Source organism: Anolis carolinensis, chromosome 1 (genome assembly GCF_035594765.1).
Source record: "Anolis carolinensis isolate JA03-04 chromosome 1, rAnoCar3.1.pri, whole genome shotgun sequence".
Taxonomy (NCBI): Eukaryota; Metazoa; Chordata; class Lepidosauria; order Squamata; family Dactyloidae; genus Anolis; species Anolis carolinensis.
Genome location: NC_085841.1, coordinates 29785138 through 29806890, shown reverse-complemented (window position 1 = coordinate 29806890; position 21753 = coordinate 29785138). Strand labels below are relative to the sequence as shown.

Here is a 21753-nt window from a genome sequence, read left to right as displayed (position 1 = left end):
CTCTGCATCCCTCTACCAGCATGGCCATTACTTTGCTCACATTCTGAAAATCTGTTCACAAATTGAACTGGCTGGCCAAACCTTGTGTTAAAAGACTATGACCAGAACTGGGGACTCAATTACAATCTGAGGAATTAGAGGTCCAGTTATCAGTAGTGCTTATTGCCTGTATTTATTACTAGTGAGATAGGAGTTTGGCTCCAACCCTGTCTGCCTTTGTGAAACAGCTGAAGACATGGTTATTTCAGTGTGCGTTTGATTAATTCACCAACATGATAGACTTTTCACCAAGACATTACTTCTTAGCACTTTAATCCCTTCCTACCTTACCTTATCCCATATTACCCCAGTTGACTCTCTGACACTTGCTTATGCATTTTATTAAAGCTTTGGATATTGTGTTTTATATGCCCGACCCCTTTTATCTCCAGTGGTTGATGCTGTATTATTACTCATTTGTTCTGATTCTATGTGTTTTATTGTATTTTTATAATGTTTAAATTGTTTATTTTATTTTATTTATGTTATTACTGTTTTGTTTTGATATTAGTTTTACAGTAGAGTCTCACTTATCCAAGCTAAACGGGCCAGCAGAAGCTTGGATAAGCGAATATGTTGGATAATAAGGAGAGATTAAGGAAAAGCCTATTAAACATCAAATTAGGTTATGATTTTACAAATTAAGCACCAAAACATCATGTTATACAACAGAAAAAGTAGTTCAATACACAGTAATGTTATGTTGTAATTACTGTATTTACAAATTTAGCACCAAAATATCATGATATATTGAAAACATTGACTACAAAAATGGCTTGGATTATCCAGAAGCTTGGATAAGCGAGGCTTGGATAAGTGAGACTCTACTGTAATTGCTTTATTCTGTTTTGTTTTGGGCAGCGCCCCATGTTAGCCGCCCTGAGTCCCTTCAGGGAGATGGTGGTGGGATAGAAAAATAAAGTATTATTATTATTATTATTATTATTATTATTATTATTATTATTATCATTATTATTATCATTATTTCTATCTCTTTCTATTTCTTGTGGAGATGTTGGGGGGTGGGGGTCAAAGCAAAACTCTCCAGTTTTCATCCAGCACTTGGTAAAGTTACCTTTAGAATTACAACTCCCAGAATTCCCCATCTAGCATAAGACCCAAAAATACAATTTCTGAGATCCAGTCTCAGCCTAAGCCACCTTGGTGAGTTGTCCAAGACTATGTCTATAATTTGTGCAGATCTTTCTTCTGGATCAGCAAGGAGTCTATGGACCAAGAATGCCCAACATTATTCGACATGATAGTCAAGTAGCAACAAGCCTCCAGACTGAGTAAACCCAAAAGACATACCAGGTTACTGGACCATTTTCCAATGGTTTCGTCAAAAAACAAAAGTTAGACAAAAATGTACCTATTAGAGATGGTTTAAGAAATGCCATACATTCAAAAATGTATTGGTCAGAAAGAATGCATATTTGATTTGATTCAGCGTTGATTATGATTGCAAGTAAGAGATAAACAAAAAACTTTATTTTCTCTTATTTATTATAACATTGGATATTTCATCTTGAAAATTCTAATGAAAGGATGTGCACATATAGACTTTGTCATCAATGCTGATAAATTAATTTTTATTTCAATAGAGCAGATTTCCTAAGGAGCAAGAGAATGCTGAACGGATGGGAATAAGCATGAAATAGCAGCTTGCAGTCATTTCCATTTCCATTTATACACAGAGTTGTTTTAATAGAAAGGTAAACCCTTTATAAACGTATTGCTGGGTTTGTGAAGAAGGAAAGGAATGAGGAGGAGAAATCAACGTATCATTAATTAGTGGTAGCTGACTACTAACTTTTGCAATGTGCAACCAAACAACTGCAGGTAACAACTGCATAATCCTGAGAATGTATTGGAAAGGCTTAATGATGAACCTAATTAAATATGATTAAATGTATGGTGTATAGAAGTCTGAAATTTGAAAATTCCTTCTTCTGTTGCACCCCCAAGCCTGAAAACCCCTAAATTCACAGCACCCCGGTGGCGCAATGGGTTAAACCTTTGTGCCGACAGGACTGTTGATCTGAAGGTTGGATTGCTGACATGAAGGTTGCCAGTTCGAATCTGAGGAGAGTGTGGATGAGCTCCCTCTGTCAGCTCCAGCTTCTCATGCAGGAATATGAGAGAAGCCTCCCACAAGGATAGTAAAGCAAACATCAAAACATCCGGGCGTCCCCTGGACAACGTCTCTGTAGACAGCCAATTCTCTCACACCAGAAGCGACTTACAGTTTCTCAAGTCACTCCTGACATGAAAAAAACAGCACCACACAAGAGTCCAGAATATAAGCAAACAGTTTGTTATAGAATATATGAAAACTATAGAAAAAAAGCAGGAATAGAGAAAGAAAAGGTATCTCCAAAAGGTTTAGCAATCAGCAATAAAACAATAGGAATCTTAAAGTCTCAAACAGATTCAAAGGTAGTATAATCCAGGAATACCAAAAAAAAAAAAAACCAAAAAAAAAAAACACAAGGACAGCTAAAGTCCACAAGCAAAAGGCATCCTTAGTAAAACTTGATTATGAATATAAAACAGGAATTCAGAAACTTCCAAACCAAAAAGGATCCCAAAACCAAAGGGCTTGACTTGAAACATGAATTAGGAACTCAGGCCTAGCTTCTTACTCCATACGCTACATTGCCTGAACAAACTTGAAAGTAAACACCTTGTCAATTAAAACTAAAAAACTAAAATCAGGTTTATTTTAGAAGGAATGATTAAATGCTAAACTTAAATCCAACTTTATTTGCAGGTATGAATGAAGAAATTAACTTACAAGCATGTCATGGACAACGGGAAGAGAAACCAGCCTCTTCACTCCATTTTCAGCAGCCACTCCAAACCAGTTAAGCAGAGCCCAGGACCAGAGGTAGCTATGGCCGCCGTGCCAATAGCTGACAAAAGCAAATGTGACTGCCGTAGAAAACAGCATCTTAAACATATTGCAGCGGGATCCTCCCATTGGGATGTAAATATACCTGTCAGGGAAATTATAAGCAAAAGCAATTAAGACTTCATTGAAACCTCTGTGATACAGCTACCAGAATTTATGGGGTTTTTTTTATTAGCAGCTCTAAAGTGTTACTTTGACTGATTACCTAACATTTTCGATCTACAAACCTCTCTAGTTTCTTCAAGGCAGCAAATCAATCAATAAAATTCTCAACACATGCCAGTTTTCAAGATCTTCCAATAGCACAGATCTTCCGATAGCCAAGCAAAGCAACAATGTGACCCACACGTTTTTGTGAAATGCCAATTATGCTTGAAATTTCTCTCTGAGTGATACAACAATCATCCTAAATCAATCTGTCAACTTTTTGTTTGTGAAACTCGGTGGTTACTTTCACAGGACATCCAACTCTTTGTCATGCAAGTCAGATGTTCCCACCTCAACATCTTTACACTTACTCGTCCAACGACGCACAGTACTCACATCAACACAATCACCATAAACAGCTTGCATTCTCTAATGAATCTCCTTTGGGGTGACACTTTCTGAGGTCAAGAATTCAATAACTGCACGTTGCTTAAGTCGCATTGACCGACCGTCTGCACAGGGTTCCATACTTCACACTTTAACAACACAACCATTCAATGTTAAGGCTTCCCGCCAAATGGAACTATAGAGGAGAGTCTACAGAACAAGCCAGTACCTGCCGCATACCAGTACTGCCATCTGTTGAGGAGTTACGCAGGTGGAGGCATTACTTTTCATTCAACCCTCACACGTGTGTGTGTGTGTGTGTGTGTGTGTGTGTGTGTGTGTGTGCGTGCGATTAATTCAATGTATGTTGAGACTAACAATGATTTATGTTTCCCTATTTCTGGACAATATAACAGAAGTGGGAGAACTATGAAGCACAATATTATTAGGACATTAAATTGTAATGCATATTACCAAGTTGACAATAGCCCATGCTTTGAAAAATATCCCCCACGAATGGGTTTACAAACCCATCTAGAGCCTCCAGCACAATTTTATGGCATGCTCCCAGCCCAGTTGTAGTCAAAATATAGGGATTGCTATTATCCACAATTTCAGGCATCCAAGAGGTTTTGATGGTCATGTAATGTATCCCTCACAAATACAGTGATCATACTGCACTTTTTTTTTTTGCACCAGTTATTGAATTTTTTATCCATTAAGGCCGAGTCAAAACTTTTAATTTCTGCCAGCTAGCAGACAAAACCCAAGGGATCAATTTTGTCCTATAAAGCATAATTCAATAGAAATTGTTTCTCATGAAAAGTGTCTATAAATATAGCAAGATTTAACCTCTTTCACATCAAGGGAGCTCAACTGCTATTTGTGCAAAGAATATCAATTTGCGCCAATATGGCCATCCCTACAAATAGGTTTAGAAATGACAGCTTTAATTAAAAACTGTGTTTTCAATTACAGTTGCGTTTACATGGTGTCAACTCACTCTCCCTAGGTGACTTCTCAGGCTGCAGCACAGGGGGAAAGGGGCATTCAATTTTCTGACTTTTACTATCTAGTGTCAGCAGTTGGTTAATTGAGCAGCATTAATTTCATCTTGTGCAGAAAAAAAGCATCAGAGGTGAATTCTAGAGGAATATGGGTAGAGAAGTCACAGTGAAATGTCCAAACATTGCATGAGGCGCTGGATTCATATAAACATCTGAATCCAGATTACGTTAATTCCACAGCTACAGCTAAAATAAAACAGGGCAGAAGGTCTGAATAAGTAGTCCCATTTGTGTTAGTGGAAATTAAATGCAAATAATGTCTGCACTCACGTATCTGAATATAGGAAGTAAATGAAATATTAACTGAACTTAAATGAGCTGTCAGTAAAACAGGTAATTAGGTGTCATCAGTGGTGTCATCAGTCTTCACTTTAAAAAGGGATTTAAAAGATGTGTTATGTGACTGGTATGTAAACCATGTTTCCTGGAGAATTCTAGGAGCATTGCTGACTATTTTGCTTCTCTAAAATAAACAGGTCTCCTTGCTCTCCTAGACTGGCCTGAATCATCCCCAAAACTTATGGCAATCCCATTTTTTAAAAAAAATACGAGGGCTATCCACAAAGTAGGTTACGTTTTGGATTTTAAAAAAGGACAAAGTATAGGAAAAATCATTTACCATATGCAGCTGAAAGACACATTCCAATACTACAATCTCATGTAATCCCCATTGAAATCTAGGCATGTCTCATATGAGTTTGAAAAGTACTGCTCCAGTAATTTCCCCTCTTGTGTCCTCAGCTCTTCCCCCTTCTCCCTTCCTGCAGTGTAGTCAAAATGCTACGCTGCCAGCCATGCCCCCATTGTTGGAAACAGAGGAGAGAGGTTGCAAATTTACTGGAGCAGACCTTTTCAAACTCATTTATCTATATGAGACATGCCTAGATTTCAATGGGGATGTGTCTTTCCGCTGCATATGGTAAATGATTTCTCCTATACTTTGTCCTTTTTAAAATCGAAAACGTAATCTACTTTGTGGATAGCCCTCATATATATACCTTTTATTCCTTAATCAGTTATAACCCCCACCCAACCCCACAAAAAGATCTCCAGAGCTGAAATGACAACACCTTTCCCAAATTCAGGACTCAGCAAATACTTGCAATATCTGGCTTGTTTAGAAACTAGTATATTAGTGTGTTCTGTGTGTGGAACCAGCATAAGGTAAGATGCTTGCTTTGTTATATAATACATTATTATTTATTATAATCATCATCATCATCTTTATTTTTAACCCGCCCTCTCTCCCCAAAGGACAGCTTCCAGAAGCAACAGGCAAACATTAAATGCCATACACAATTACAACAATTAAACATTTATACATAAAGTTAAAACAAATTAAATGATTTTGTCTAAAAACATGGAAATTGATCAGTCCAACGTCATAGGTATTACAATTAAATAGTTAAACTCTGTATAAAAATATAGCTCTTCTATAAGTTACATGGTAATGGTGACTTGTCCACCAGGATGAAATTAATGATATTATTCTTCCTCATCTCCATAGATCAGCAAAGAGAGATAAGTTTTTGGTTCCTTCTTAAATGAGAGGAGTGAGGGAGCTGTTCTGAGTTCTTTTGGGAGGGAGTTCCAGAGGGAAAGAATGACCACGGAGAAGGCCCCCTCTCTTGTTCCAGTCCTGATCCATGGGACCAATACCTGTGGTTTCTAGGAATTTTGTAGGATCTCTGAGTGATTCTATGGTATACTTTCACTGGAAATTATCCTAGATTCATGTTGGCAGACCCAGCAAATATCTAGATCCTCCAGGGTGATACCAGAACACTTCCCACCAGAAGTCATTCATTTCAGTAGGGCGTTCTGTTTCTATTATTACTTCAGGAATGTATGCTCCATGGATACAGGGATCATATTCTTCATCTTTACTAGTTATATTTTCTATGACTTCATATGACTATTTTAGTATTTAATACGGAAGATTTGGTCATATCTTATCAGCCTAAATTCAATAACACATCAATTTGTCCTGTATAATGGTCATATTTGAATTCAAGAACCAGCTCCACAGAGGGATTCTAAGATAAAAGACTAACGTGAGTGACAGATGTCTAAGGTGTGGAACTGCGAGGCCAATCTGGATAAGAGGCCTCATTGCACTGTCACATGTATGGCCCAGGTTTAATAGCTATCTTGGGGCTGTGACTGAGATAGGTATATAAGCACTTTTATTATTACACATTAGAATTTGTGGTTATTGCACCCTGTAGTACATTTTAAAGAAGTAAAGACTCCTTGTCCAAGCAACTGGATAGCTATTTACGTTAGCTTATCTACTGCAGGCAAGCTGTTTCGTTTGAACAACACATCATCATTTTAATTCACTGGACGCCCATTAGTGAACTGGATAGATTATGTAAATGTTACCCTTCAAATCCCTGCTGCATCATAAATATAATTACCAAAATATTTAAGAATTGCATTTTTTCATGAAGGAAAACGCTCACATTCAAAATCACTTCTTACTTTCTTACAAGTTACAGTCCAGAAAAAAAATAATCAGCAACACAACATATCTCTTTGGGCTTTCAATCTCCCTTGCTTAATGATTTCAAACATGAAATATCACCCATGTTTTCAAAAGGGTTTTCTTAGTGTGTTGTACAGTTCTCATTTGTTTTTTAATGGGTAGGTTTAAAATGTTTTTATTCTAGAAATAGTTTAATTGCATTTTAATACTTTTGTAAAAAGAAACTCTGTTTACTGCCCCCAAATTTTGTATTGTTTGGCATAAAACTCAATTTTCTTTAAACAAAAGTCCCAAAAGATGGGAAAACTTGTAACTTGCCAATGCATCAAGGCATACCTTCTTTTTGAGGACAAGAACAAGTATTCATATCAAAACGACTTGAAAGCTTATTGTGCAAAAATATTGTTTTGAGAAATTTAAAAAGTCATAGGAAAACATGCAAAAACTCTCATAATCTCATCCAGTGAAGATGGATTTTTTTAAATTATAGAGGCAGTTTTATTTTTGCTTGTTTTCATCTATTTGTGCTTTTGTATTTTAAACACATATTTCTTTTTATCGTGTAAGCTGCCTTGGAGTGCCAGGTTTAGAAAATAAACCAACAAAACACAATATACAGTGCAAATGTTATGTATGTTTTATACACAGTAGAAGCTTTTGAGCAGTCCCTATTGTTCAGCTATGGAAATAGTATTTCTAGTTTTCAGTTACTACAAATGGGCAATGACTCGTGCTGGTCGGAAGATCCAGAGAGCTGTAATATACTTTTCCATGGAATGATAGAACCATTGAGTTGGAAGAGAGCATCAGGGCCTTATAGTCCCACCTCCTACCATGAAGGAACATCCAGTCAGTTGGCCATCCAACCTCTGCTTAAAAACCTCCAAAAAAGGAGACTGCACCACACTCCAGGACAGCACATTTCACTGTTAAACAGCTCTGGCCACCAGCAATTTCGTCCTAATATTTAGGTGGCATTTCTTTTCCTGTATTTTGAATTCATTGCTAGTCCTAGTCTCCAAAGCGGAAGAAAACAAACTTGCCCTCTCCTCAATTTGACATCCTTTCTAATATTTAAACATGGATATCATGTCCTCTCTCAACCTTCTCAATTCCAAGGTAAACATACCGAGTTCCCTAAGTTGCTCCTCATAGGATTGATTTCCTAAACTTTGACCATTTTAGTCACCTTTCCCTGGACACATTTCAGCTTGTCAATATCCTTCCTGAATTATGAAGCCCACAACTGGACAAAGTATTCCAGGTGAGCTCTGACCAAGCTCTGTTCCTAATCCTTGAAGAGAGGTAGTTTTGTTGTTTGTTTCATTTGAGCATTACAACAGATGATGACCATAGATGGTTGCTCATAGTTACAAGCTTGGGTCAGCAGGTTTAATTTTTCCTTCTGCTACTGCTAACTGTGGCCTGGCTTGTCAATCTGAGCATCAGTCAACATGGACTGAGCTGCTTCCTTGAGGACCTCCTTGACCTTCTCTGGCCTGAAGACTACCAGCTCTGAGAAAGTGCCTACAAGTGACTACAGAGATGATTACTACAGGTCAGCAGGATATAAACAGAAACACAAACTTGTTTATATACAGCATTCCTGTTTTTAAAAATTGGCAGCTTTTAAACAGAGGCTGGATGGCCATCTGGCGGGGCTGTTTTGAATGCAATTTTCCTGCTTCTTGGCAGGGGGTTGGTATGGATGGCCCACAAAGTGTCTTCCAAATCTATGATTCTATGAAAGCTATGTAGGTGTGCGTAGCTTCAAAATCTGGATATGTCTGAGGATATAGTTCAGGAAAAACCCTGAGATTTGCACAGGGGCTTGAGCCATTAAAATTTGAAACTGATTAATGCTTGGGAATATTTATGGAAACCTGCCTCCCTTCACCTTTGTGTTTGGTTGCCTGATCCTATTAGGTTAGTTGAAACCAAAACCTTTAAAGAAGCTTTTGCAATGATCAAGATAGCTCCCTAACATATATTCTTTCAATATACAGACAAATATTACTTTAACTGTCATGACAGGACAGTTCTAGATGGCAGCAGACCAACTTCAGAAACCCAGGACAAAACATCTGCATCACAGCTCCTCCAAATGCTAAGTGCTCCTTCTCATCCCTTTAACATTCACTGCCCAAGGGGGGCACCATCTCTGGGCAACTACAATCATAACTATAAATCTTCAGTCCAGAGAAAGAAATGAAAAAGAAGGCAAGGGACGATTTCAGGCTAACTCAAGATATTTTGTGTTCTGAGTCCAACTCCAAAGATAGAGTCTACTGGAGAAGGAGGCACCACCAAAGAAAAGACATGGGCAGCTTACAAGTCCCAAAGCAGTCCTTCCCAGATCAAAGTAAATCTGGCCCTTAACATTCTATGATATGCATAATTTTTTTCAATTTTTACCAACATTCTTTAGTAATTTAACAAGTTGGCCTAAGTGCCTGTTGTCTTTGATGGTTTAAAGGACAAACAGCTGAAGAATATAAACAAAGAAATCAGCCACAGTAACTTTCTGATTGAAGTTTCATAAATAAATAAGGTAGGCAGTAGAATTGTATACAGTAACAAATGGAGACAGTACTAGATCTAGTTCTCACTATTTCAAGAGCTGTTATGACTCTGAACTATTTTTCAAATAATATGCTAATTACATCTGAAGGATTACTGGAACTGTACAAAGTAATTTATTCTATTCCACTCTTCTCCAGCCTGAAGAATACTTTCTTGTCAGCCATGAACTGTTCAAGTAACATACTATAACTTTATGTAATATCCTTCTAGAGATCAGACTTTGAAAAACTTGCATATATTTCTTTCCTTTCTTTGCTCTACCTAATAAAGTTATTAAAAATATGGAATTTAGATTCCCCTCCTTACTACTTTTATTATCTTTAAGAATAATAAAATTTAGTCATTTTACAGTGGGATCTTATTGTTGCACCCCTAGGCTGCGTAGGCACCTCAAAACCACACTGGAGCCCCAGAATATAAGCAAACAAGCTATTTATTGAAGATTATATGCAAGCAATAGCAAATCAAAGTTCAAAATCAATAAAATGGGTTTGAATCCACAAGAACAAAGTACTTGAAAATCCTGAAGTAAGAGTCTATAAAAGTCACTCAAAGAACATACTCCAAACCGGATATCAAAGTCAGTTCCAAGAGAAGTATCACAAATAGTCCGAACAAAATTTCAAGGATCAATCCAAGACATGAGTCAAGCTGGAAACACAAGAAGCAAAACTGGAATACAGGAACAAACTCCAAGTTAGTCTGAGGTACAGAGTCAATGCTGAAATTCAAAGCAAGGGTCTTGGCTGGAACACAAGCAAGGGTCTTGGCTGGAACAGAAATCCAAACTGCAAAATTACTGGAACATTCAGCTGGATACACAGGAACAAGCAAGGCTGGAACTTGAATCAAGATACAATGCTGCAGGGATACACAGGAACACAAAGCAAAGATCCTCCTCTCTTGGATTTGCAAAGTTACCACCTCTGACTGTGTCAGAGAAAGCAACCCTGCTTAAGGGAAATTCAAGGTCCCTTGCCGTGAGAAAGTTGCTCATTATTTTGTTTCAAAAGCAAATATCTACTCCTTCTAACATACTCCCTTTCTTTTCATTGCTGAGTTATCGCTTTCCTCCTATCAAGATCATTAGCCCTTTCCACCTTATCACTTCCAGCATCTGAACTAGAATGTCTATCTGGCACCAGGAGATCCGACCTTGACTGATTTGAGGAATACAGTTCAAACTGCCTGCTTGCAACCATTCTGTCTCTGGTCCCAGAATCCACTGGGACAAACTCTGGCTGCATCTCAGGCCTAAACCCAGAGTCCTCTGACAAGGCAGGTGCAGGGACAATCACAGGCTGAACAGGGCCAACCTCAGGCTCACCTGACAGCTCAGATGGAGGCTGGGCTACAACACTTGTGTCAAAAGAAGTTTATTTTACACCATAAGAATATGGGAGTTTCCTTAAGACTCATCCCGTTTTGCCTTCTGTTGGGCTTTTTAAAATCTAGTGCAGCACTCATAATTATCTCAAGCTTTGCTCATTTGAATACACCACCTTGATCCTTTACCAGACCACACATAGCCTGCATATTTCCTACTCTAGTCTAATTATAAGAGATAAATGATACTAATAGTTTTGTCTAATCTTCATAGAGACATGTAAGGTTCTGCTCACAGTTTATCGTCTAATAATGGATTACTGTTATGTGTCTTCAAATGTTTCTGACTTACAGTGACCCTAATGTGACAATATAATGGGGAAGATTTCCTCAAAGGTGACCTGCCTTTGTCTTCCTCTGAAACAGAGAATCTGTAACTTGTCCAAAATCACCCAGTGGGTTTCTATGGCTGAGTAGGAATTTGAACATAGCCCAATGCTCAAACCATTACACCACATTAGCTCTTATCCAAATTATTCAAGTATTTAAAATTACCTTCTTTTGTGGTTTATCTGACTTAATCAACAAAATAATATTTAATTCAGATACAATAATAATGTAGTGCTAATTTCTACATAGGGTGCTTTTTAAGATACTTAGATTGGGGTGCGGGTGTGAGGCAAAAACTGAAACTGAAAAATGCTTTGAGAAGTTTATTTTATTTAGAAAAGGGGACCAAGTCCTTCAGCAGTGTGATCCTGTTCAGAATCCAACAATTGATACAAAAAAGCTTTCCAGGCTTAAAATTGAGAACATGGTTTAAATAGCACTCTCGTTTTAGGACTTGAAGTTGGTGGGTTTTTTTCTTTCACTCTGAAAATGGCAATACCCCCAGGCCAAGTTCTTCTAAGTCTAAGCACATAACTTCATTGTTTCAAAGACCTTATTTTTAAGGAGAATGAAAGCTGTACAGAATATTCGTGCTTTGTGGTGGATTTATACTGCAGAGAGGGGTTATAAAGCTGGCACCTTTTGCTCAGTTCATCTGTCCCCATATGCATTCAGAATCATATCTAGAGGGGGGGTTTGTGTCAAAAATATGCTGTTTCTGGTTGCTTTTTTATCCCACAGAGAAATCACAGCTGGCTTAAATAGAAAGGGATTGCTTTCTCTTAGACTACCATCAGCTGAATTGTTGACTAAGTCCCTGTTGGTTTAAGCCCATATAAATCCTTGGGTGATAGTTTGCAATGATGCAAGGAATAATTTCTAGGAAGTACAACTACAGAGTGATTTATTTCTCAAGATCAAGACCAGAGGTTACAGGAAGATTTCGCATTGTATTCAGATGATGCATTGCGCATTAGGCCTTTGGCTTTAATATTTGATATCCATATCAATTCACATAAAAATCTTATCACATAGTTGAGGATTGCTAAAACTGATGTTTTAAAGCTTGTACTCTCTATAATAGTACCATTATCTTTATTTATATCCCATCTTTCCCCCAAAAACTGGGACTTAAAACGACTTAAGTTAAAGTGATCACAGTATTATTAAAACATACACGAGAGTTAGAAGCGACTGAACAAATAAATAACAACAACAGAAGTCAATATTAAAACTGAATTATTAAACCATTAAGCATATTTATAAACACATATTTTATCAAGATAAACACAAAAATGTTGCATATTGTGATACTTAAAGGGCTGCTGAAACCATAGGTATCTTCTACTGGTTACAATACAATAGCAGAGGAGAAGAAGATATATTTAGCATATCTAGTAGAGCTTTTCTTGCCATCTGGCTCAAATCTTTCTCCATGGAAATGACAGTGATAGGCTATTGTGACATGTCAAACATTTTGTCAAGTGTTTGTAGGATGAAATTACTTGCATCTGCAGAAATCTTAAAAAACACTTTATTTACAGTTCAATCTGCATATGTCCATGGACTTCTCGGTTTTCCCTCCAGTTATGATATGTAGTCATTATTACTTCCAAAAAACATTGATCTTAGTGAAGAAAATAACATTTGTAGTAGGAATTCCATCTTGGAATCAGGCTCTTTGGTTAAGTTATAACAAAAGTTTTCAAAAACTACATTTCTATAACAGATTAATCAGGAAACAAGAACAATTTTGGTGCATGGCTTGTATACCTGATCCTATACTGCATGCACCTTGCAACAATTATACAACAACCAGACAAAGTTTTTCCTTTGTAGAATTTTTTTTTTTGCTGCAATAAGCAAGAAAAAAGATTCATGGGAGAAAGGGGGAGGTGAAATGCAATGACAGAACATTTCACTAAGATAGTGTATTTTACTGCCTCAGCAAAGTTATAAGGAAACTACTGAATAATTCAGGATACTGGGGATCTTATTGTGCCTACCAAAGTCACTGGCAAATCTCCAATAAGCAGAAGGCAAAGGCACAGGGGCAAAACCTGTAGAAGATTGGGAGGTTTACTATAAAAATGGATGATGTTGAAGAATTGAAGTGAAAGACAATGACACTAGCTTATGACAGCCACATATAGATCTTGTCTGAATTATCAATAAGGTTTTTTTAATGTATTGTAAGACTAAAAATGTCTAAATAAAGTCAATGAATGGGATTGTGGAACAAGAATTATATGTCAAATATACACACACATTAGGGACAAGACGAATTGCTGTTGTTGTGTGCTCCAAGTCATTACTTCATTAAGGGTTTTCTTGGCAAGATTTGTTCAGAGTGTGTTTGCCTTTTTCTCTTTTTCTGAAGCTGAGAAGGTGTGGCTTTCTCAAGGACACTAAATAGATTTCCATGGCTGAATGGGGATTTGAACACTGGTCTCCAGACATGGGAGTCCAATGTTCAAACACTATACCACTTCACTGCAAATTGTTTTTTCTCTTTTTGAACTCCCTTTACAGCAATAGAAGGAAGTTGAGAACAAAGTAGGAAAAGGCAGAAAATGGGATATTATAAAGCAAATGAAAAGGTGGAACAGCGCAGGATTAAATGGACCTGTTCCTGTCAAGTTAGAACAGTTGAAGGATATGGTGAGGCAGTCATCTCACTTCTCTAATAGCAATCCAGCGTTGGCTGTTCACCCACTGAAATAAGATTAGCCCTGTTTGATCCATTATCTCTAAGCCTTCTCCCTGGTTTTTCCTTTCTAACTACAGTCACCTGGGAGGTGGTTAAAAGGGATTTGCCACAGCTCATTATGATCTGAAAGTTTTTCTGAGTTTGTTCAGACACAATAGTTCCCTTACTCCCAAGGTTTAGGCACTTTCTTCCGCATCCAGTTCCCTGGAGCCTTAAAACACGACTAAGCTGTGCCTGGTGTCTAGTACTTGGATTTTTTAAAAATGAATTTTTCAGAGGAAGTTGAAAGCTCACTGATAAAACAGATGTTTTTGAAACAGTGAAGGCTGTGAAAATTGAATTAAAAAGACAGCTTCATCTAGTTTGAAAATCTATACACTCAAAATATTTGATAAAGATAACTAGTATGCTAAACGTATGAATGTTCTAATATTAAACATTATTACGGTAATGAACAATTATATGTAATCATTTTTTTTCCAGCCCAGCTTACCTGTCCAAATGTATCTCCCCCTATAAACCATCTCAGAGTTTAAGATCTTCTGGGGAGGCCCTGCTCCCGGTCCTGCCTTCTTCACAGGCACGACTGGCGGAGGTGAGAGACAGGGCCTTCTCAGTGGTGACCCCTCTCCCTAGGGAGCTTAGATCAGCCCCCTCCCTCCTGACTTTCCGTAACAAAGTGAAGATGTGACTTTGTGACCAAGCCTTTGGAGAACTGGTGCAATAAACAGATATGAAAGATGTGCAATGACTATTGGAATGGCCCAAACTACATTTGTGGATCATGTGATTAATTGTGTTGGTATTGTTCTAAATGTTTTTAATAGTTTTAATTGTATTTTATAACTCTATTTTAAATGTTTATTTTATTGTATACTGTGTTTAAAGGCATTGAATAGTTGCCTATGTTGTAAAGCCGCCTTGAGTCCCCTTCAGGGTTGAGAAAGATGGGGTAGAAATGTTGTAAATACAGTAGAGTCTCACTTATCCAACATAAACGGGCTGGCAGAACGTTGGATAAGCGAATATGTTGGATAATAAGGGGAGATTAAGGAAATGCCGATTACACGTCAAATTAGGTTATGATTTTACAAATTAAGTACCAAAACATCATGTTTAACAACAAATTTGACAGAAAAAGTAGTTCAATACGCAGTAATGCTATGTAGTAATTACTGTATTTACGAATTTAGCACCAAAATATCACGATGTATTGAAAACATTGACTGCAAAAATGTGTTGAATAATCCAGAATGCTGGATAAGCAAGTATTGGATAAGTGAGACTCTACTGTAAATAAATAAATAAATTTATACCAGTAATAAATATTGGACATGAGTGGTCTCTCATCTTTGTATCTATGCATTCATCTACTTTCTTTAATTTTTGTAAGGTGTCTTTAATTTCAGCATTATCACTATCCATTTTGGATACTAGAGTGCCAGAAAAGTAGTACAGTAGAGTCTTGCTTATCCAACATAAACAGGCCAGCAGAATGATGGATAAGTGAAAATGTTGGATAATATGGAGGGATTAAGAAAAAGCCTATTAAACATGAAATTACATTATGATTTTACAAATTAAGCACAAAACATCATGTTTTACAACACATTGACAGAAAAAGCAGTTCAATACATGGTAATGTTATGTAGTAATTGCTGTATTTACAAATTTAGCACCAAAACATCGCAATGCATTGAAAATATTGACTAAAAAAATTGACTACTAAAAGGCAGACTGCATTAGATAATCCAGGTTGGATAAGCGAGACTCTATTATAGTAATAATGCTGCTGCACTATTTTAGTATGAGAGCACATAAGTCAGACCCTTGAAATTTACATATACTTAGGAAACCCTAGGTCCATAGAGTACTTTCATACTATCTTAGCATCCTTGGGCTGCTAACCTGAAGGTAGTCTTTCCTCTTGTCATTCACACAACACATCCAATGGATCCAACTATTCTGTGAACAGAAATCTTTGTTCATTCATTCAAGGAAGATTTCTGCTAGGTTCTAGTCAGATTTTCAGGTGCTTTCGTCACAAATGCCCACGGTTACAGGCTTAAAGCAGCTGAGCTAAGATGCACTGTGCCAGCTGAAGCCTCAGAGCTCTGTCTCATAACAGAAGATAACAGGCTACACAATGAGAAAGTCCACAGTTGGCAAGATGCTTTTGTATGGTGACCACTGAGATCTCAATTATCCGAATGTCTACACAGGAAAACAATCTGAAGCCCAAATAGTGTTATACTGGAAACAGAGTGAAACATATTATCCTGCATAGTCACTGGTAAAGTATTCATGCATCTGGGAAACTAGTGACGTTATCATGTGAGGGTGATATAGTGTAAATATGGTAGGATAAAAGCACTCTTACTGCGGAACATTGCGTCTCTCCCATTGTTACATTATGCTTGAATCATGATTGAATTGCCTCTTTTCACTGATGAGAAAGAAATCAATTAATCCAATAGTACTAGTTTTCCACACTCTTCCTTGTGCAATAATTGCCTTTTGCTGCAGTCATGATATTGTGAAGCATAGAAAAGTCTCACAAGAGTGCCTAAACTGCAGTTGTAGCAAAATAGGTGGAAGGGAAAATAGAAAATCACAGGACACTTGTGCTGTTTAGGTAGGAAAAAAGGCTGTACAAAAGATTGATTCTGGGAGTTTGCATCAATGAAGTACCATCATTGCACAATTGCAGTGAGGTGTGAAAGCAATTGTTCCAATAACTGTATGTTTCTCTTTGTTTAAACAACATTATTGTGACAAGACAGCAGGCTGGGGTGGTAACATCCTTGGAGAAAAGACAAATATAGTCTCCTGCTTTTATTCAAGTTGGAAGTCATTTCAAATGCTACGGTTTTATTTTTAAAAATTTGAAATGAAATTCAATTACTGGTTTGAACAGCATCTTTGTTCTACTGTATACAATTTTATAGCCATTTTATTCTTTGTATTTCCAAGATAGAAAGAGGAAGAACATTTCTTTCTTTTTGAAACATTAAGGTGGGAGACTTGAGCCCACAATCAGACTGATAAGTGTTTTATTCTGAACTATATAACATACTCCTTATTTCTTGGGGCAAACAGGCTAAGAGATACTGAGAAAGAAATACCAGCTACTTCTAGGAGTAAACAGATATCAGGATATCAGATAGGAAAAGGGAGAGTAATAAAATGAAGATGAGACTTTTAACTGCAGGAGAACAGCTCTGAAGATTTAGAAGTAATACTGCAGATAAACCGAGAGGTTAGAGGGCAAAGCAGAGAACAAGAAAAGAGAAAAAACCATTTTAGCTTTGAAAATTGCTCAGTACCAGTCAGATATGAGTGGAAACGTTTACACAGGAACTGTTTTAGTGAAGTGATTTCACACATTTTTTCCTCTAGCTGTATATCATTTGGACATCTGACACCCACAATTTATATGGCACCTCCCATGTTAGACTGAATGCAAATACTACTTCTTAACGTTTGGGTATAGTTTCAAAAGACTTTTATTCTCCTTTTAATTTTATTCTGTGTAGTTAACTTACAAAAAGATTACTTAGACTTTAAAAGTATAATGTTATTTTTGTCAAAAGAGAGGAGGTAAGGGATAAACATTGGCCAAGATAAAACAGATATACATATATATAGTTACACTGGCAGCTATAAAAGATTCTGCCGACTGAAAGGCTGGCAATTCAAGCAGCTGTAGCGGTGAGCTCCCGATGTCAGCTCCAGCTTCTGTCTAATTTAGCAGTTCAAAAACAACAATGAATGTAGATAAATAGGTATCGCTTTGGTGGGGAGGTAAAAGGCACCCTGAAAAACATCCGGCAAAATCTGACCAGGAAGGCATCCATGGACGACAGGCTCCTCGGCTTGGAAAAATGAAACAACAGCACCTCCCAATGGCCAAGTTGAGCACAGCCAGATGCCGGAGATTAAAAGAGGGAAGCCTCGCTTCTGTTTTGTACTGTCTGTCTTTGTTAATTGTATAATAGCATTGAATGTTTGCCATATATGTACCTGTAATCTGCTTTGAGTCCCCTCGGGGAGATAGAGCGGAATATAAATAAAGTATACTATTGTTGTTGTTGTTGTTGTTGTACTTTTATATGCCAAAGTTGTGTAATGAAACAAACAACTAAATGTGTAACACAATGCATGAGTATTACTATCATTTTTTTTCAGACAGCAACACATCACCTCAGAAAGTACTTCCGCATGTACAATGGCACCAAAATGTATAACGTTGCTTCTACAACCTTGAATGAACTTTGTGCATCAGACAAATATACCTAGCCCCTTTTGTAGGTGAACTTACTACACGAATAATATCCCAGTTGTTGAATTCTCTCTCCATTTGATACAATAAGGTGAGCAGAAAAATACAACAAATAAGAGGTGAAAGACTTCAAAGTGTTGAGGAGATATAAAAGGTCAGAATGAAAGGGAGAGCTTTATGTTATGGCAAGCCCAGCTACCAATTGACTTTGACATCTCATAATTTAAAGAATACTAGCTGTGCCCAGCCACGCGTTGCTGTGGCATTTTCTGGTGGTGTTGGTGAGAAATTGTTGAGGTAGTGGTGGTACTGAATGTCTGTTGTATGGTAGTCTTTATATTTAGTATGCACACTGAAGTGGATTATATGGCAGTGTGGAGTCAAGATAATCCAGTTCAGAGCAGATAATATAAGATTCTAAATGGGTTATATAGCTGTGTGGAAGGGCCTTGAGTCTACACTGCCATATAATCCAGTTAAAATCTGATAATCTGTGGAAGAGGCCTAAGTGAAGCCTAACTGTGCCTGTCCCCTGGGCTGAGTAGGTTGCTAGGAGACCAGGTGGGCGGAGCTTAGCCTTCTAACTGGCAGCAATTGGATAAAAACTATTATTCCTCTCCCTCTAATTAGGACTTTATTTTTCTTTTCTTTTTGTTGTATCAACCTAGAGCCGTGAATGATGGGTTGTGTTGTCAAATTTCGAGGTTGGGGGAGGGGGCTGTAGTTTTGTTGTTTTGTCCGCTGCCCTGATGCCATCACTCTTTTATATATATAGATGTTGTCTGCTTACCTTTATGCAACACAGCATAAAGGTAAGCAAATGTCCATGACTTAAAATCACACACATTTATGTTGTGAAAATGCATTTCATTTGCTCAGTTTTCTTCTCCATGGTTATTACATATTTACTGTTGTCAAACCCATTCAACTCTATGTCCTTCAGTTCCTCTTTTTGCCTTCCTGACTTTCCGCAGGAGCCAGGTCTGACAGCTCAGCAACTGAATTCGTAAGTTTTGCTTTTAGATGCAGTTCAGAGTATGCTTAGGAGCAAATCCTAGATCTGAGATGTCTCCATTTCCATCCAAAGGGTCCTGTCTTAGCCAGTCATTCATTTGGCGTCTTTCTAAAAGGATCAGATTCAGCAATGGATGGAGACAGTAAGTCTCCCGAAAGCATGCAAAGTCTTCTTGACATCATCACATTACTGTCTTGTCAAGTTTACTTCAAGCTTTTCCTTGTCCTGATCACTTATCTACTATATTATGTGATTCTTATCTTTAAATAATGGGAAACTTAATCAGGGAGATTTTCTTATTAAATAGGTAATTTGTTTATGGAAATGTCCATGCTTCAGTTTAAATAAAATGTGGATTACACTTTGGTGATTTCATTTCATTTCATTTTTTTTTTTTTAAAAAAAGACATATCATGGAAAGAATCCTAATCAATTACATGTCTTAAAAGCTGCTTGACAAATGGCAAGTCATTAATCGGGTTTGTAATTAATAGTGCTCCGGGGCTATATAGCCTCATAACATTGCCGCATGTCGTGAAACTGAAGCTGGGGAAGAGGTGCGATGGTCTGAATCTCTAATTTGTTATATTTTCATGTGCACTTTAATTTATTTTAATTTAACCAATTGAATTTAAATATGTTTAATACAATCTTCTAAATAATTAACTGCTAACAATGGATTAACTTAATATAGTCAAGTTTGACTCTGATGATAATCTGTACGAATCTGTGATATAGCTCTTATCTCCTCTGTGCTCAGTGAAAAAGAAAACAATTTTGTGACTAATAGTCATCTCCTCACCTATTTTTATCTTAATTCGTCCACTAAAATAGCATTTGATTGTTTGGATAATATTGATCTTTTCTGTTGCAGTATTTTGACAGTTGTTTGGATGCATCTCTTCACAGAATCTACTTACACTGTAATGGGGGAACCAATATTGAAGACATAAATCCTGACTGACAGATATTTGAAATAAATGTATCCAAAATATTTTTGAGAAAGGCACAAACTGGGATAGAAGGGTTTGTTTTTCAGCTGACATATTCAAAAATGTTTTCGTTGTTATATTTTTACTACTAATTTTCTTTAATTTCCCATCCTTTAAAAGGGAATAACATGGTTGAATTCCTGTTGATCCACAAAGCCAGCAACTGTGCTGTTTTCCTCGATTAGATGGTAGCGGTGAGAAGCCAATTTTCCAATTTTATTGCCTTCTTCATAACTACTGTAAAACTTTATTTGTATTCTGCCCTATATCTCATAGGGGACTGATGGTGGATTCCAAAAAACACTGAGGCAAACCTTACAACTGTACCCTCAGTTTGCTTCTGACATGATTGATTGATAGATAAATAAATAAATAAATAAATAGGTATATTGAAAAATTAAATCAATATATCAGAGGTTTAATTGGGCTTCCAAAAACGGCACTGATGCACATTATTTTTGCAAGTTCCACACAGAGAAAGAAAGCCAAATGTTTTGACAAAATTTAAAAGGCTTTTTGTTTTAAGAAGGAACAGAATTAAATTATTTTGAGGTAACTATGTAGATAGAGGAGGGGGGTGAAAAGATAATAGCAAGCAATTTACCAGAAAATTAATGTCACAGTGAAGTAATTCTAAAGTTTCATTCCAATGAAATTAAAGACCATGGATATATTTAGGTTGCACTCCCATACATCTCCTTCTAAGGTGTAAAGTATATATATATATATATATATATATATAGAGAGAGAGAGAGAGAGAGAGAGAGAGAGAGAGAGAGAGAATATGAAACTTCTTTTCTAAAGATTTTGGTTCAAGCACTTGTGAAGGGAATGAAAAAGAATTAATTGAGATCTTAAGAATGCTTGTGTTCTTCCATTCAAGCTTGAGCATTTCATCCCAAAGTCTGAAGGCATGCATCACAGGTCTTTTGTGACACTAAATTGAAGGAAAAGTTGGGAATATATATATATAATATCAGGTAAAATTCTACCTCAAACTTTTTAAGTGAAAAGGAATACAAAAGATGTCCTTTCTCTACTATTTTAGTTTTTTCTTTTTAATTAAAAAGCAAAGGTTACATAACTTGGAGCTTATGAAGAAGTTAGCTATGGTGACATCATCATTGTTGTTGCTATATTATTATTATTATTATTATTATTATTATTATTTTATTATTGACACAACGACGTTGTACGACACAGCAAACAAGATAGACATACTGGATTTCGTTTCACAAAACCACAAGTCGAACACTTCCCAAGTGTCTAGGACTGTGTGATGTATTTTCGGATGATGCGTGCAGATCCCAGCAGGGTGGCCTTTTGCAGTTGGCAGATCGTAATTTTGTCAATGTCTATTGTTTCCAAATGCCGGCTGAGATCTTTTGGCACGGCACCCAGTGAGCCCATCAC

General features: G+C 36.9%; 1 protein-coding gene across 6 annotated transcripts in view; it reads right to left on the bottom strand.

The window, feature by feature from the left end:
• Positions 1-21753, bottom strand: part of hhat (hedgehog acyltransferase) — a 214154-nt gene that overhangs the window by 70073 nt on the left and 122328 nt on the right. For 3 of the 6 annotated variants that reach the window (XM_062971727.1, XM_062971724.1, XM_062971718.1), the window contains exon 10: positions 2837-3038. The exons of 2 other annotated variants lie outside the window; for them this stretch is intronic. In XM_062971727.1, coding sequence (XP_062827797.1) covers positions 2837-3038 — 202 coding nt within the window. Of the gene's footprint in view, positions 1-2836; positions 3039-21753 lie in introns of those variants that run through there. One more of the 6 variants, XR_010003320.1, reaches the window with a different exon arrangement.